Raw genomic sequence first — 17,759 nt, forward strand, 5'->3', positions numbered from 1 at the left:
GAATTACTGAACACTGAACACAGTCCTTCATCTTCGTGGACCTTCACTGGGCTATCTCCAGCATGAACACATTTCCTTTGTACTCGGGAGCCCAGAACCGGACACAGTATTCCCTCCCGGTGTGGCCTCACCAGTGCCGAGTAGAAATTTCCAGTCACTTTCAAGTTTCAAGATATTGCTATTACTAATTTCCATTTTTAGCTTTCATCATGGAAGAGATTTCCACTTAAACAATTCTGGGAAAAACAAACCTGTGTGTCTTTTCTTAAGTTAACTGAATATGGGAGACAAAGAATGAAGTCTTCATGTATTCAAGATTTTAAAACAGTTTTATAATAGGCTGAGATGGCACTTACATGAGCTAAGAATAAATCTGGCAGCTGCGTCATCTCTGAAATAATTTGATTTAGAAGTAATTTAGCAATGTTTAAAAGAAATAAATTCATTCTGAACATAAATTTGATTCCTTAACATAAAAAGACATTGCAAGGTGTAGCTTTTGAACTTGAAAATATGGCCAAGACAAAATTAAGTTAGTTTGGCTTTCTGGCCATCTCTACAGCAAACGGGGTAATATCAGACTTCATAGTCATGATGTGCAAGGAAAACACTAACCAATTGCTATGATCAAGCTCTAAGCATACTTAAACATTCCTGAAATATTCAGCAAGCTGTGCTTTGGCACAGTATTTTAAACATTTCAATTCTAGTTGCAATAACAAACTAAATTTATAAATTAGCCAACCTTCACACAGACTTACACACTTTGCAGTGCTATTGACTTAATTTTCCCTCTGATGTTTCACTTACTCTGTATATTCTCTCTGGACAAGCAATTGCATCCTGAAACACAGAGATTACTAAAAGTTACCAGGGTGCGTCTGCATCTTGCTGCAGCACGCAGTTTGCAATACAGCCAATCTAAGAAGTCCAGCACTGAAATCCTAGCACATATGTATTCTACTTTTAAAACCTATGATATATATTTTTGACACAGCTATACATTTTCCTATTCAAGAAGGCATTTAGCTGATGGGAGTTCTGTGCTATGTTCTGCACATGTGCTGTTCCACAGTCACAACTAAATGAGCAGCCTGAATACACACAATGAGAATTAATTGCAAATTGTCAATCAGGCAAGTGATAGAAGCTACCAAATAGTGAGGAATAGCTTCTGCTCAATGATGCTGATGCTTGGTGATGGTGATTAGATGTTAGGAAAATCTCTTACAGAGAATTTGGCTCTAACAAGACACATACATAGGCCTAATCTTTAACAAACATAACTAAAATATTAGGATTGTCTCTAAGCATGTCTCTGTAAGTTCCCTGAGCTAGAAAGGATCAGATTTGCATTCTGCAAAAGAGATGAAATTGTAACTCAACAGACTCACCCAATTTCTGGGCCCTCAAAAATGGCAAAGCTCCCTCAGTGCTTTGCTATCTGACACATGGACATACCAGCATTTCTATTCAGATAGGGAATGTGTTTTCAGAAGAAGTCACCTAATAGTCCCCAGTTACCATGTTTTGGTTCACATCACAGAAATGCACTTGGAATGCACAATTTGATTCTTTTAGATAAAACTATGCGGGAAGATGTGGTTCAGAAGCTCACTTAATGCACTCCAACTATTAGCAGGCATTTAGTCAGTCAAATTAGACTAGAGCTAGAAGTTAAACCCTGTAAAAAATTGTTATTCATTATTAATCAATAACCCCATTTCACACTACAAGTCTGAGCTACTATGTCCCAAATTTAGGCATAGCCCAAATGCCTAGACTGAGAAAGTTATGATCTTCCTACTAAGACTTCTCAGTTTAATTTCTCTATCATGAATTACTCTTCAAGACATCAGAAAGTATCCAGTAATTTTATTTTAAGATGTCGAGAATTCAGATTAAAAAGCATTGTGAGCCTATCGTGCAAGAACAATATAGTTCTCCTCACAGACTATCAAAGGTACATGATTACTGGCTTTATAGCTTAATAAAAAACTAATGACTAGACTAAACAAAAAGTTATACAGGAAGAGGCACAACAAGTAGAATTCATTGCACACTTTACTTCCAGCTAAGGTCAAGTGCCCAACAGAGCTGTTCTAAACAAAAAAGGCAATACTAGGCTGATATACTTGTAGAACGTTTAAAATAAAATTCAAAGGAAGAATAAATGTTGTGAAGGCAAAGACACACAGTGTATAAAATACATTAGTTGTGATGAATGTTAACAAAGTAATTGTGAATCAAAACACTCTGAAACTGACGAAGTAGACAGAAAAGAAAATGTTATATATACATATAAAAATCAAGTGTAGCATTTTTCCAGCAAGGCTAACACAAGGAATGTTGAATCACATAAAGTCAAAGTGCCAACTCTGTGCCTTTAGAGGACTGCCTGATAAAAGCCTCTGCCTGGGCTCATTGAAACAGCTTTATCACATAGTATCATATCTCACAACTGAATTCAAACACACAGTTCAATTTATTACCATCCACAGACTAGCTATCACTGAACTCTCCTGGAACTACACGCTTAAAGAACCATACCCCTAAACTATCAAACCATAAAAATTACTTTGCAAAAGACAGCTAATAAATATTCTATGGCCATTTTTATGCAAGTGCCATCCTAATGGTGTTTTAATTAGGCAAAAGTTATTACTTTTGGAATATGTAAACCAAAAATTAAAACTAGAAAGGCTGACACTCATACAAAAGACAAAATATATTACATCTTTCCTGATTAAAACCTTCTAGATACATCAGCCTTGAAAAATAAGAGAGGAATCAGCACACTGTATTTTATCATTATAATAACATTTGGTAAAGACACTCATAAAAGTGGAGGCACATCTTATCAAGTGTGAGATGGTACAGCACTGATAAAAATAATCTGAATAAGAAGTGTTTGAAACTTCAAAAGCTTTGCTATTGCCTGTGACATTGATTTTTCATGTTAGAAAATGCTTCAAGTAACTGCCTTCAGTTTTTATTTATGGAAAAAAGAACTAAGATGTTCATGCTACATATCAACTGTTCAAAAGCTAAAATATTCTTAGAAAAGATACAGTCCATAAAAAGGTTGCCAACAAAGTTTCCTTTCTAAAGATCCAATTCCAATAGCTGGAAAGCTGTGCAAATTGAAGTTGTACTTATCCATTTCATTTATTTGGAATATCTGTTCAGCTCATAAAAGAGAAGTTCTAGAGGCCCTTGAGGATCCCTGCAGTCTTTCATCCAGCTTCCCATGGAAATGAGGTAAAGTTGATGGTTATTACTTCTTGTAAGATAATGACCTCTACCGCATCCCCAATTCTTGAGAGCTGCTTCATACAAAGGTAAAAGATTTGCTGCACTACAAGGATGTAACTTACTCCACAATGACTGATGCTCAGACCCAACACGAACTGGGAGCTGCTGATCTCATATCCATGGAAGCAATAACTCTTAAAGAGCTCTTGCATGATGGGAAGAACTGCCATCAACTAGGGCAAGCTGCAATGTCTCCTTTTTACAAGGCAGAAACTCCTGGAGCCAAGTTGAAATCTGTACCCCACTTTTTCCAATTTCAAGCACTGTTGTCAGCAAGCTTCCAACAGGTTTGGAAGTTAGAAGATAAAAGGCAACACTCAAAGACTAGTTATCATTTGTAAAATAGAAAACACCAACTAGAGTTCCAGAGAAAAAATCTATTTTATAGAAACAGAGGGGAAGAAAAACTCCTTTGGTAAGATTCGTGTATCTGGGAAGTCTGACACTGCTGAACATTTTAAATCACAGGTTGAAGACAGGTGAAAGGCTGCTGCAAAAGGGGCAGCAGTTCATACTTGAAAATATAAACAAGACAAAAGTCTATAAGATATACAAAATAATACTTTTGTCCTCTTCAGCAGTGTAAAATCTTGGCTATGTATTTCAGCCATTTGGTGTACCAGGCTTTAAAGGTAAGAAGATTTACTTTAGAACTAGGAAAACTTTGTATCAGGAAAGAGAAATTCTGGAGTAGATTATTGTGTTATGAAGTACCCAGTACTGGTGGATTTTAAGTACATTAGACAAAAGCTGTCTGAACTACCATATAAATATTTGATCCTGCCTTGGGCCATCAGCATGAAAAGTAACTTCTCAACTTATCTTCCAAACTATTTCTCTGTGATTCCATTTTTTTTTTTCTTTTATCTGAAAAGTACGAATGAAATCAAATGTAACAAATTTTCAGCTGGATTTTGCATCAGTCTTCTGCCCCAAGTAGGCTGTATGGGCTACACAGAGCTCCATGTAACCAGCCTGGTTAGTCACTGTCTGCCTAGCGTTTAGAGACAAATATAAACCTAGAAACTCGACAGAGTATATGCTATTTATTTTCTCCTCAGTCAGAAAATCCACAACTTTGTTGGTGGTATGGGTTTTCTTCTTAAAATACAAGTTTCTCAAATCATAATTACACAAAAATCTCAGCATTCCTTGAGAAGTTTTTTTTCCCAGAAAACAAACAATTAACTGACTCTTTAAGAAGTTGCAGTATTCTGAGCAGGGAAACAGACTCTCTTTTGCTATCTCTTTTTGTTTCTCATATTCTTTCACATTATATTAGCATTACATGATTACATTAGCATTCCAAGGTGTATTGTCAATGTAGCTGTGTATCCCCTAAAGCCACAGACTATTTTTAGTTTATGAAATTATGGACTACACAGGAAGAGAGAAAACCTTTATTTCTTCCCCTCTCTGTAAGGCGTTGAAGAATCCGAAGGACCAAAGTCAACTGTTCAAATACTTATGACCAAGTGTATTTCTTAACAGGGTGATTCTCAGTTGTAAACACCACACTATATTGCAACTATTGTAAGATCAGGCCTTCTAATAAAAAAGCAGGCACTGATGGATCAAAAAGGTCTATATTAATTGCTCCAGTGCAAGGTGCATTTAATCAATACATACTCTTCTTGGAACACAGACCATCATTTTAGTGTTACTGCAACAAGAAATTGGTATCAGTTTATCTAATTAACTTTATGTTTACTATTGAATACACATTTCTTTCAACACTACACCTGCAAAATGGCTGACACACCATCTACATGATCAGCATTGTAAGTTGCCACTTACCAAACAGTGGCTTGACAATGCCATCAACTTTTTCTTGTTTGTTTTCAGTGATAAATTGTCTCTCATCTGACAGCATGTCTGTATGTACTCTCTGTGATGTATCGTTTGTGAAAACACACTATTAATGTTTTGGGTTCTTGAAAGGAAAAAAAACACACACAAAAAGCCTACTTTCTTCTGAATTCTTTAATTGAAAATGTCCTAACAGATTGTCAGTCTAGTAGTAATTTAAAGTGCTGTTGATGAAAATGACTGTTGATAAACCACCACTTTCAGCTACCTTTTAGGTAGCTTTACATTCCATTCTGAACAGGTCAAAACTTTTTGCTTTTTCATTTCTAAGTACAGTCAGCCAGTTTTGAAACCTGGTAAAGTAAATCATGCAATTAAATTATCAGTAGAATTCTCTTGGTTTTTTTTTTTTTTTCTTTATACAAACGGGGCTTTAGCTGAACACCCCCATAGCTTCAGGAATGAAAAAAGTTACTGATTCTCAAGAAGTCTGGAATGACTGACAGCCTTTAGAAATCAGAAGTGATCTTTATAACTCTATATTGAAGTATAGAATTGCTTTATTCTATTTTAGTATCAGAAAATTAGCTGAATGCAAACAAAAGGTGCAACTGAAGCAAAGATTTTTACAAGTCTACATAATGTCCAAATTCTAAACCCTGCAAACTAAGTAATTAAGCAAGGTATTCAGGTATGAATCTGTATAATTTTAAGTCCTAGCTAGCTCATATGTTTAATAAAGATTTAAAGTACTAGGGGGAAACTTGACAGCAGGTGTGCCATGTAAAGAGCTATGTCACTGTATACTCTCACACACATCTATTCCCTCCTCACCTTAATCTCAATGTATTCTTTTTCCTGGAATTCAGTTTTATAAAACATGCATTAGAAACCAACCGGTTTCACTGGAGACACCTCATACTCTCCTCTCCTTTCACTGACAATCAACCAACCTAGAAAGAAGTGCATAACCTCAAAGCAACATTGCTCTGAAGCAAGAGATTATGCAGAAAAGGTGAGAAAGTACTCATTCAGCTGAGGGTTTCATGTGAGCTTTCCGAGTGGCAAGTAGAGGCAGAAGTGGGGAACCACTGCCTGAAAGAGTTGGAGGTTTCAAGCTTCTCCTGCAAAGAGGATCTTCATCACCATGTAATGGAAGGCAGAAAGGGCAAAACCTATCACCTATTTATCAAATCCATCCTGATATTTGACCTCCTAGATGATCTTAAGGTCCTTTCCAGCCCTAACTATTCCATTCTAACTCCTCTGTCCCCCGTTTCCCAGGTAGGGAAACAAACACATAGTCCTCTGGAGAGAGACTGAAAGCAATGGCTTTGCAGCAAACAGTGAAATGGGTTGATAGGTCTTAGCCACAGAGGTAGTTCTTCCATTTTCCCAATTCTGGAAATGGGCTGGGAAGATGATTGCACAATGTGGCATATTCCAAAAAGCAAAAGGGGAAAACTCCACCTCATCAGCAACACAAAGACTGAAGAATAACACAGTATGTCAAGTAGACCTAGTTACTGAAACTGTAGCACGAGATTCACTGTATATTAATATTGCCGCACACTCTCACAACCTGTAGGTATATCTACATTGTTTTATTATATTTTTTTCCTTAGACATCTTAGGTTTGGTAGACTGCAGACCCTGGCTGTGCAGAAATCAGGGCAGCACCTAAGAGTCAGTGTGTGTATGCATTCAATTACAGCATCTTTTTAAAAATAACAATGAACTTTTATCGTGTACTTGTTTCAGTTACCAGCAGGTGGATGCTGCCAGCACACAACACTCCAGAGAAACAGTCTAGATTTATCTTTCTCTATAGACAGCATTATAACCTGTGATACTTTTTATAACGTTGCACCTGAGAACACAACAAAATAACCTCAAATGTCCATAAATCAACACGGAAAATAATACATAGAATAGAAAGAGTGAATCATCAGGTATACAGGGTACCATTTACTTACTGAGCAGTGGAATACAAGTCAATAGCCAGAATGATTAAGGACGTCTGGGTATCCCCTGGTTAAAACCAGCTACATTGTCAAAACTCAAGACTGATGGTGATCTGAGGAAACACCTACCGTAATGTTAGCAGCACACAATAAAACATGATTCTATGGTTTGATCTGCTCGATATACAACTTTTATATTGCTTCAAAAGAGTATGTTTACTGATTTTTCTCCTAATTATTTTAAGATAAACATAATTCATTTATCCCCAGCTAAAGGTAATACAACAGCAGATCACAGAGTTGGCTTGCTCAGATAGCACTGAAGCCGCACACACGAAAGGCATTTCTTGATCTTTTTCCTTTCCTTTTTTTTTCCTGATTGCAGGGACTGCAATCCTACCGCCTGCTTTTCATTCTCCCAACACCCATCCACACTGGGAAACCACATGCACACATACAGCATGTCCTTCCTAGGACTGGTGCTCAGAGTGTGTGTGTGCAGAGGTTTTCCTGGCCCACCGCAGTGCCTGGACATGGAGGGGGCACCTGCTGCTGCAGAACACCCAGCAGCAGTTGGTACAACACGCTTGGGCATACTCCAAAACAAAGGGTCTCAAAAAAGGTCAATCCTTTCTAGCGTGTTCTTTGAAGCTATGAGCAATAACATTCACGCAAAAAAAGCACTGTAGTAGTATTGGTTTGTGTATTTTGAAAATATGATCACAGATTTTAAATTTTTGGTACTTAGCATGTGCACAGATATCTCTACATACTATAAAATGCCTAATCTTCATAACCAGCTGCAATAATGCTTGTATCTGACAGATATTACACAGAGTGTGACTTTCAGATCATCATTTTAAACTGCATCAGGTAAGTATGTTAAAATTTAAAAAGAAAACCCCACCAAACTGTATTTTTCCTACATTCCAACTTACTCCATGCATTTAGGATAGTTCTTTTCATCATACTCTGTTTAGCTTTCGTTTGGTACTATGTCGCCTTTCAATATGTTTTTTTTATAACATACACTGTAATGTTAAAAATTCTAAGTTAAATTATATATAATTTTTACAGTGAGAATTACATACATTTTGCAAATTTTTCATCAGGTTCTTGAATACTGATTAAATCACACTCTACTGATAAATTGATAAATGCTCGTGATGCAGAATACAATGTAATTTATTTGTTACATTAATGGTACCTTAAATTAAAACACGAATCAACAAGCAAAGAACAGAACATACATAACAACTCTTATAACTAAGTAAATAAAGACTGTTATAGAGCACAACCAACAAAATAAACAAACTAAAAAAAAAAAAAAAAATCAGTAGTATTGATTTCGATACAAAACCAGGGATATTTGCCAATATTGCAGACTCCATGTCTCCAGTGACTCAATGATTTCATCCGAATCATATTGTTTCTCTTCTATTTAATAAAACTGTTCAAGGATTTGGAAATCAATTGGTACAGATTACCAGAAACATTTATGTGAGAGTGCACAGAAAGCAGAATTTCTTACCAAAAAAACCATGTTAGGGATTTGACCCAAGGAGTCCTCAACTAGCAAAGTACCAGCATGACTAGGGTCAGCATTTCCCACTACCAGAAGACAGTACATTACTGCAACACCCGTACAGTGAGCATACCTTTGGCAACAGTGGTCAGGCTGCACAAATTGGGGAAGCCTTCATGTTATTGTATTGTGCAGATATTATGAGACTGGAGAAGGGGTTCCTAAATGTGCTGTTCATTTTACAGTAAAGCATATAGATGAATAATTCAATTTTGGTCATTTGACTTTATTTCAAGGTATATCAGAGCTATAAAACTTAATTACTGCTAAGGATTTCCAGCACAGCAGTTTCCTTCCTTTACATGGAATCACATAAACTTGACCTGTGTTTCAGTTCCACATTTAGTGTCCTCCTGATTTTCAGAAATATTAGGGCCAAAATCCTTATTCGATACAATTATTCCCATAGGTCTCGAAGAGTTTATAGGAATAGTCATGATTGTCAAATGACCTACTGTGATGAAGCGCTGTTCTAGTTGTTCCCACTTTCGGCAAGGATTAAAAATATCCATAGTACAAAGAATCAGACCCATCATCACGTTCTATGACTACTGTTTACCTTTCTAATAAATCCTAAATATTTTATCATGGTTATTAACAAAAGCAAACTTTGGTTCAAAAACACGAAAAATATTTTTCTAAAGCCTTATGACTATAGTGGTATTCATAAAAACTCTCTCTGCTGCAAAGGTAACTGAAAATTGTGAGAACAAAACAATATATCGGTAAAATTGGTCCTTTTTTCTATCATTAAAATAGCAAAACCTTTCTTACTGACTGCATGAAATACAGCAACTACCTTGTAGTCTATGTCTTAGGACACTCAAAGCCTTTAATGTTGTTCAACCACTTAGTCATTTTTGTGGCGTACTGATATAATGTGCTGTACGGTGCTAGACATTTCACTGTGCTCAGGGAAGCTTCTGGGTTTACGCTTTATTTGGTGAAAATATCTGGCATACAAGTAAAGATATTTTCTCCTATGATAAAATCCAAACATTTAAATGTGAATTGTTGTTCTTAACAGTGAGAAATATTTATGGTTAAAAGTTCCGTATTATCATGCCTTCTACCTGTAGTTCATTTCTCCAGTGGACTTAAGTGTCTATGACTTTAATACCACTGTTTGTGTCGCTGCAGCATAAATTATAAACATACAATAGGAGATCACAACTATAAGCTGTAAATCTAAAGAAATCTAGTTTATAGGTGAAAAAGAATATAGAAGAGCAACACTATATTTTCAGACCTCTGACAGAAAGCCCTTTTTATTACCATATTAAGTCTCTGCTGGGCTCCCAGAAATAAAACACAGTATGTGTTCAGATCTACAGCTTTTATTCTGTGTTTTGGTTTATTCTTAGAGGTAAATGGATTCAATATACTTTCAACCCAAGCACATGTATTAAACTGCTGCCAAATTACAGTTGCCTACAGACCTCCCAAATTCATAGCAGCAAGTCTAGAGCCCAACCTCCTCTGCTGCCACATGCACGAAGGTGATAACACAGAAATGATCTCTCCTGTTGAGTGTGCGAATGGAAAATGAAGAAGAAAAAAAACCCCCAAACAAACCATGATCTATATGATCCCAAGACTCCTGTAATACAATTACAAAATAACAATTAAGAATATCACAAAATAATTGGATTCCACGCTTTCCATAGTTATAGACTGCAAAAAATAGACATAAATATACATTCCATGCATTTTAGCTTCTCTTCCACATTCCACCTGGTGCACTTTGTGAGAAATCTAGGCCAAATACTGCCTAATGATCAAAGCAATAGCAAGCAAAGATCTTGCCAGAGAAAACAGGATTTGGAAAGGATAATTACTATCAAAAAACTAACTCCTATGTCAACCTTTGATCCGTTTACTTTTGACATAACCACACATTACAGTTCAGGCCAAACATTATGGAGATAAACTAGCCCATTAACCTTGCTATTAACTATCTCCAGCTATGCGGCCACACTGTGCTCCAAAGACAGAAGGCTTCTATATCTGCACTCCTGACACCCCAGAATAGGCCCAAGCTAATAAATAAGAGAATCCTACTTGGTTCACACTATATTAACTACATCTACTGAAAAACTGATTTGGCTCCTGGCCCAACCCACAACTTTGTGTCAATGTGTTCTCTCACATCTCAAATAGGAGTAATGGCCTCTGCTAACAGGAGACAATAAATGGCCAGTGTTCATTGGCAAGCAAGGTTTCTAATACAGTCTATTTCAGTTCCTGAAATAGAGGACAAGCAGAATTGTGGAGGGAAGGATAATAGGACAGCCTAGCAAGAATGCACATATCTATGAAACAGTGAAGCAATCAGACGTTGTTATATTTTTAGATACTTTCTTTTTCAAGTGCCAAAGATTACGAATAAATCACAATGGCAAACTGAGTAGCTGAGATGGGATAGATTACTGAATTACAGATGAATGCTGCACAGATCAAATATTCAGCTCCAACCCAAAGCATGAGTCCTAAGTGCTTATCTGATACACTGTAAAAGCTCTCCATGACAAACCCTAGCTACCTCTCTTACGGCCACTCTAACTGCTAGATACCGCATCTGCCTCTGTATACTTCATAACATCTAAAAACACCTGGAAAGAGTCAGTTCTTTAAGCCCAATATACCTGAAATTTGTCCAGATGCTTAGGTACTTATGTATGAACTCTCTGAGCATGGGTAGTAACCTTGAAATATAGAATAATGAAAAAGAAAGCTGGATTTTGTGCAAATTGATATTTATTTTGATATAAAATTGATACTGATGGAAAGCCAAGGTATTTTCAGCATTCATATCATATATAACCCTCTATACTAGAATTTTGCATAAATTACTGATTCACATATGTTCGCTGAATACAGGAATTGGAAATGGAGGCAGAGACCAAATTTTACACAGAGGCTTATGTTGCAGCCACTTCTTTCACATCATCAATTATTTCCTCCTTTATTAGATCAAGAGTCTATTTAATTTATTCCTTCCCTTGTGGATTTGCAGCTTTCACAGTAACATGTGGGATTTGGAAGCAGCATTTCTAGCTGACCATGGCTCCTCAATGAGAATATATCCATGTTACTGAAGGCTCAGAGCAGAGACCAAGCATCGAGTGTGTAAGATAAAATGGTCAGAAGGTCTCTCATACCTAAGAAGACATGAAGAGTGTTTATGAACAACAGATCATTAGTAGAAAAAGTGTCACTAACTCTTGACTGATTGCATGTCTTATGGACAGAGCTGCTAGACAAACCAAAGCTTTCATGTTAATACGAGTATTGGTGGAAATAACTTGGAAAGTCACTGCCTGTTTTTCATCGTCCAGATGAATCCCAACAGTGGTTGGTCCAATATATAATAGGATTCCAGTATCCCTCAATAGGACACACTTTTGTTTAACATCAGTTGTTTCTCAAGGTATGTAAGAAGCTGCTTCCTCATTTCCCTCCTCTTACCTCTTTCTTCCTGCAACTGTTTTCCAGAGCACTTTCTCCTCACTTACATCATTTTTCTTGGCATCCTTAAATTCCTATTTCCTAAACTCCTATGTTCAGCTTTTCCCATATGTAGTTTCTTGTCCTTCTAGCACTACTTCTTTTGTCTTCTAAGAATGCCTCAAGCAACAAGAGCACATCATTCACTAAAAGCAAAAGTGAACACTATCACACAAGGATCTCACAGAGATATGACAGAGAATACCAAACTCTAAGCAAACTTAAAGTTGGATAAGCGCTTCTCAATAGTACTATTTGGCCCATCTTCTGCACATGCTTGAGAAATGACAGCCTCTTCCCTGACATGCAGAATTTGCGACTGCCCCGTGTAGTCAGAGAAAATCTTCCAAAAGTGTCATAAATGACTCCCTTATTCAAACAACAGAAATATTTACAAAAGCCATGAAGGGCATACTGGTCAGCACAATCCCCATTCCGAATTCATGATACCCTAAAGCAAAGCAACCAGTTGCTGTGATAGCATCTTACTCATATTAGTATTCCCAACGGCTTAAGTTTGTCCTAGATATTGAACCCACAGGACACCTTGTGGTTAAACTTATTCTTACCCATACAAATTTTTCCTGATAATCTCCCTCTGCTCTTCTCATTTTGCCAAGACACTTCATGCCTTTATCCAGTAGCAGATGAGTTTTGGCTTTCACTAGTACAAATAGAACATCCTCGCAGATAAGACATTGACAAAGACTGTTTCATGGGGCAGAAGGATGAAAAGGTTCACCCTTACAATGGCTCAGTATTAAAAAGAGAATTCAACAACTCTCAGTTGTGCTCCAACTGACATTAACTTAAATGGAGAAGATGCCCTGCAAGTTGCAATAGAGTAAACAGAGGGGAAGAGCAGCTTAAAGGAGTCATTACTCCTTAAAAAGTGCAAAATGTTTACTTTGTCATTAATAATTTTCATAATTTAAACTGCTCGTGTGTACTTGGGCTTTATTTCACTTAGAAAACTGAAGTAGGGGAAGAGTTGCAATTCTGATGATTTCATTTTCTGACTCTCATGCACTACCATAAAATCCCTGTAACAGCTCTACTGCAGGCATTACCATTTAAAAGTAACTAACATTTTAAGCACTGTTTCTATTTGAAGAGAAATAATGAGGTAAAAAATCCACCAAATTCTTCCTCGTTAAGTAACCAACAGAGATACACTCAGAAATGCTGATGACACTGAAAGCAAACTGGAAGTTTAGGAGCCTGGATGGATAGAGGTAGATAAAGGAAGGGTGGAAAGAGAAGTGTAGATGAAAAAGGGACAAACTTCTGGGAAGATGAACATTGACGTACTCTCTCACATAAGGAGAAAGCTCAGAGCAGTAAAGCCAGACTTGTTAGCTTCACATCTCATCAAGCTAATGACGAGATGTAAGTTGAGGGCTGATCTTAGCTCTGTTGTTTTATCTTTCCATGTTCTGTTTCTGGAACAAGAACTTATTTTTGAGAAACGTTTCTCCTACAGTAACGGTTGTTTCAGTTAGATTTTGCTTTTTATTCTAAACCAGTGCAAAAGTGCATTTTACTACCGCTCACCATTACAAGCTTAAAGTGAGTTAAAGCTGTCATTAATTTCTAAAAGCTACAAGGCATGCGTATCAAGAGAACCAAAATGGACAACACATATAATACACAGTTCAACTGAAAACGTGTTCTGCAAAAATATCATCTTGATATTTCATATTATTTGCACAACATAGATTCAGATCATATTTACCCAGTTTTCATATAGACACTTTCCTGTTACTGCTATCTGTAAGATAAAACATTAAGCTGCAAACTCTCTTATGTTTCAACATCTATAGTAACGACCCATAAACCAAATTATTCCTCAATAGCAGTTGTGCAAATCCACTGTGTCTGAATTATGACTTTAGTTTTGTTCAGCCCAAACAGTCCTGCATGGTGATTGCACAGGTGTAGCTAAGAGCCTGCCCGGTGTTGTGACTGATGATGTATCATTATGTTATAGAAAAATAGTTTGACTTTCAGACCTCTAACTAGACCTGTAAGGCTGACAGTGGTATGTGGAGGGAAAAGTCTTAATTATAATGGGGGGCTGGATCTGAAAAGCAGTGAGAAGTACCACTACATCACTTTGTTTGCTGAGTCCCTTGCTGGATAACCAAAATGACTAAGTATGGTTTTTTGGTTTTTTTTTCCTGAAGCTTTAAAGAAATGCAAAGATGGCTTAAACAATTGAGCTGATAGCCTAAAACTAATTGCATAGGCAATTACAAAAGTTCCCTATCTCCAAAGCAAATGATCTAGTATCCTATCGGAAGGTCTACAAGCTCTTACCCCTGAGAAAATCTGGGACATTAAGGAAGGAGAAAAACCAAGTATAATCCAACAGAGGACATGTGGCTGTGAGCCACTTCCAGCAAGCAAAAGACTATTCTGAAACATCAGAAATCAAGCAAAGGCTGGGACTCCACTTGTTCTTTCAAGCAACTTGATGATAAGACTGCTATTCTACACTGGCATCACAGAGTGTATGAGAAATCCAGCAACACAGCAGGAAACATGAAATAGTTCTCCATCTTTTCTTAGAAAACAAGTTTCCCCTGGTTTTGACTGGCTATTTTGCAAGTTTTTAATTAACTGTCCAACCATCCTCAGCTTAACCAGCTACACTGAATGGGCACCTTCGTCAGCAACATCAAGTTACACACATTGCACCCAAGGAATTTCTGCATAACTCATTCCCTACCCATGCTGGGAGAAAACTCAAACACTCCAGGCACCGCAGTCACCATGGAGAAGAGCAAATCACTCTTTTCTCCTCCCTAAAACGTGAGTTATTTTACACAGGTGAATGTGCAACTGCAATGTGCAACAGAAGCAGAGAAAGGCACCAGCTAGCCTTTGGCTTACTAGAAGAGGCTGGTTTCTATCACATAATTCTTACTTAAGCATCAGAAAGGTACAAAGCAGGTAAGTGTAAGTAGGACTGATCAAAATTACCTCTTGGGACTTGGTAACTAGAGAGAATGTGCATGTTTCGCCTGGGAGGTTCATACCCTGCCCCAGGTCATTTCAGCAAAGGCAAAAGTACCAGTTAGATGACAGCAGGCATCGTACGGCGGGCTTCACAAAGCTTTAGACGTTTCTTAGCCCGAGATCCCAGGCATTAAGCGTTTGCTTACTGTCCCCATAGACAGACAAACACACACACACAGTTTTTCAAGAAGGCACAGACGCGTTTACCCCCTGCAAGCGGGCAACTCCCCCCTCCCCGCCCCACGCCAAGTTGCAAGACTTGCTGCTCAAAGGTGGAGGGCGAGATCCCAAAATAATTAGGAAGCAAAGCCTCGTGCCCCCACGCCGCTCGCGTCCTACCGCCTGTGGAGCTGGCCTCCTCCAGCTGCGCCGAGATGCTCTCCACCCTCCTCACATTCATGCTGGGAGGCGGGAGGCGCCTGGAGCCGCGGCGAGGCGGGACGCAGCGGGGGAGCGCGGCAGCACGGCCACGCCGGGGCCGCGGGAGCCGGAGCGGGGCCAAGGTGGAGCGGAGAGGGGTGAGGCGGGGCCGGGCGCGGCGGAGCGGGGCGAGGCTCCGCCTCGGCGGCGGCGCCTCCTCCGCCATCTCCTCCGCCACCCGCGGCGGCGTGGGGCTCTAGGTCGGCACCTCGACCTTTGCTTACCGAGCGACGGGGGCTGAGCTCTGGCTCCCCGCCGTGCCGAACTGTTCCTGCAGCGGCAGGGCTGCGGACCGCTGCCCGGGGCTGCCGCGTTCCTCCGGGTTGGACCGGCACCTGCGCCCCGGGCCGACGTGGGAGCGGAGCCGTCGGTGGGAGCGGGAGCAGCAGCAGCGGCGGGGAAAGCCCCGAGCAAGAGCCGTAGAGCCCTCTGCTCCGCGGCTGCACACAGGTGGTTACCGCATCACCGCAGGGTGCCCGGGATGCAGACCAACACCGGGCCCGGTCCGGGGGAGCCCCCGTCCCACCTGCTCTCTGCCAGCACCTCTGTAGGGGTAGGGCCTGCCGTGATTTGCCGTGTTGCTTGCCTGCACTGCAAACACCAAGACAGCCATCAGCTCAGATCTGAAGCAACATGCCCAATCCTTTCCTTTTCTGGCAAAACGCTATATTTGATCAAATTATGGTAAAGTGTACTACAGGATATGAAATTCTAAGAAGCCACGTGTGGAGCACAGAAAGAACACCAGACAAGAAATTATGTAGTCAGGCACTTCGAACATTTCTGGAGGAAATTCATGGATTTCCACTGAAACCAGTGAGGTTCTACCCTGTGATATCTGGACTGATTTGGCTGTTGTGCTTAAGAAGAAGGGAAAGGGCATTTTAAGGCACCTTCATTTGGTTTCGTTATCAGGATCTGAGCTTACTTATTATCAAGAACTAACCTTACAGAAAACTCTAATTTATCACATTTTTTCAGGAGTCCTTGTTGTCACATATATATCTAGTTTCCAGAGTGAGACAATTCTGATTTATGGCTGTCACTTCCCTTTGCTCTTTTTGCTCTACCCCAATGTCGTAGCAGAACTCCATGAGTTATGAAAACACTCCAAATATCCACGAGCAGTTAGTCATAACAGAGTGAAGTAAGGCAGCAGTGGCAGTAATACATCAAAAATACCTTTGCAGTTGCCAGTTAAGCTAGACATTCATCTTGTGTCTTAGAAAAAGTTACAGGTGTGCAGCGCAGCACAGAATGTAAGCTCCAGAAGTGTGTACCAAGTTTGTACAGAAAAGGTAGTGTGTGCCTCCTCTATGATTAATTATGTCTGAGGTAAAGAAAAAAAGTGACCCAAGCAAATGGAATCATCTCCATAAAGCTGCATGTTTCTCTCAAGCTCACCTTTATTTTTCTGCTTGCTCTCTTTATTTTCATCCACCTGCTCTTCATCTCCTGTTTTTCTTTATGGGCCTTGCTTGAAGTAGTTTGATCCATTCCCTCTGCATACTTCTCTTGGGATTTAAATACTTTTCTTGGAAAAAGCCATAGTCTTTCCCAAACTACCTTTTGAATTTTTCCACTTCTTGGCTGTTTAGACCTATTAGTTTTCTCTTACCTTGTTTTACCTTCTCTTACCTATTTTCCTTTTTCACCACCACTGCCTGTGAGATCTAAATGTTATCGTATTATTTACCGTTTACATACACATTAGGGGTGCAGTACATAAAATGAAAACCTATTTAAAAAATCAGTGGAAAAATCCTCAGTTAATGCAGATGTATATAATCTTCTGACTTCATAGGAACTGTAGCAATAATAGAACTGTGCATATTTTCAACCAATGAGCATCTGGTTTAATTTTATCTAACTCTAGATTATGGCAATCATTGGCAGTAATTGACAGACATAAAGATTAAATATGTGTCATTTTGATGCTCTGTGTAAAACAAAATATATATCAGATTGTGGGGGGGTTCCAAATTTGTTTTAAAGGGCAAATTCTTTATTGTTTATCAAACCTGATTCAGTTTTCTCCAATTAGCATGTCAAGCCCATGTATCTGCTCTGTATAACATTCAATAAAAATTGACATCAAGTGTGATTTCATCCCTTCTATGTAATTACATTTTTATATA

The 17,759-nt window shown here is 38.8% G+C and overlaps 1 protein-coding gene across 2 annotated transcripts in view; it reads right to left on the bottom strand.

Annotated features, from left to right (window-relative positions):
• The window catches only part of KCNIP4 (potassium voltage-gated channel interacting protein 4), a 418,997-nt gene extending 403,302 nt beyond the window's left edge, over positions 1-15,695 (bottom strand). The window contains exon 1 of one of the 2 annotated variants that reach the window (XM_030492526.1): positions 15,541-15,695. In XM_030492526.1, coding sequence (XP_030348386.1) covers positions 15,541-15,601 — 61 coding nt within the window. In that variant the 5' untranslated portion in view covers positions 15,602-15,695. The remainder of the gene's footprint in view (positions 1-15,540) is intronic. The other variant, XM_030492530.1, reaches the window with a different exon arrangement.
• Between the last annotated feature and the right edge of the window lie 2,064 nt (positions 15,696-17,759).

Source organism: Strigops habroptila, chromosome 7 (assembly GCF_004027225.2).
Source record: "Strigops habroptila isolate Jane chromosome 7, bStrHab1.2.pri, whole genome shotgun sequence".
NCBI lineage: Eukaryota > Metazoa > Chordata > Aves > Psittaciformes > Psittacidae > Strigops > Strigops habroptila.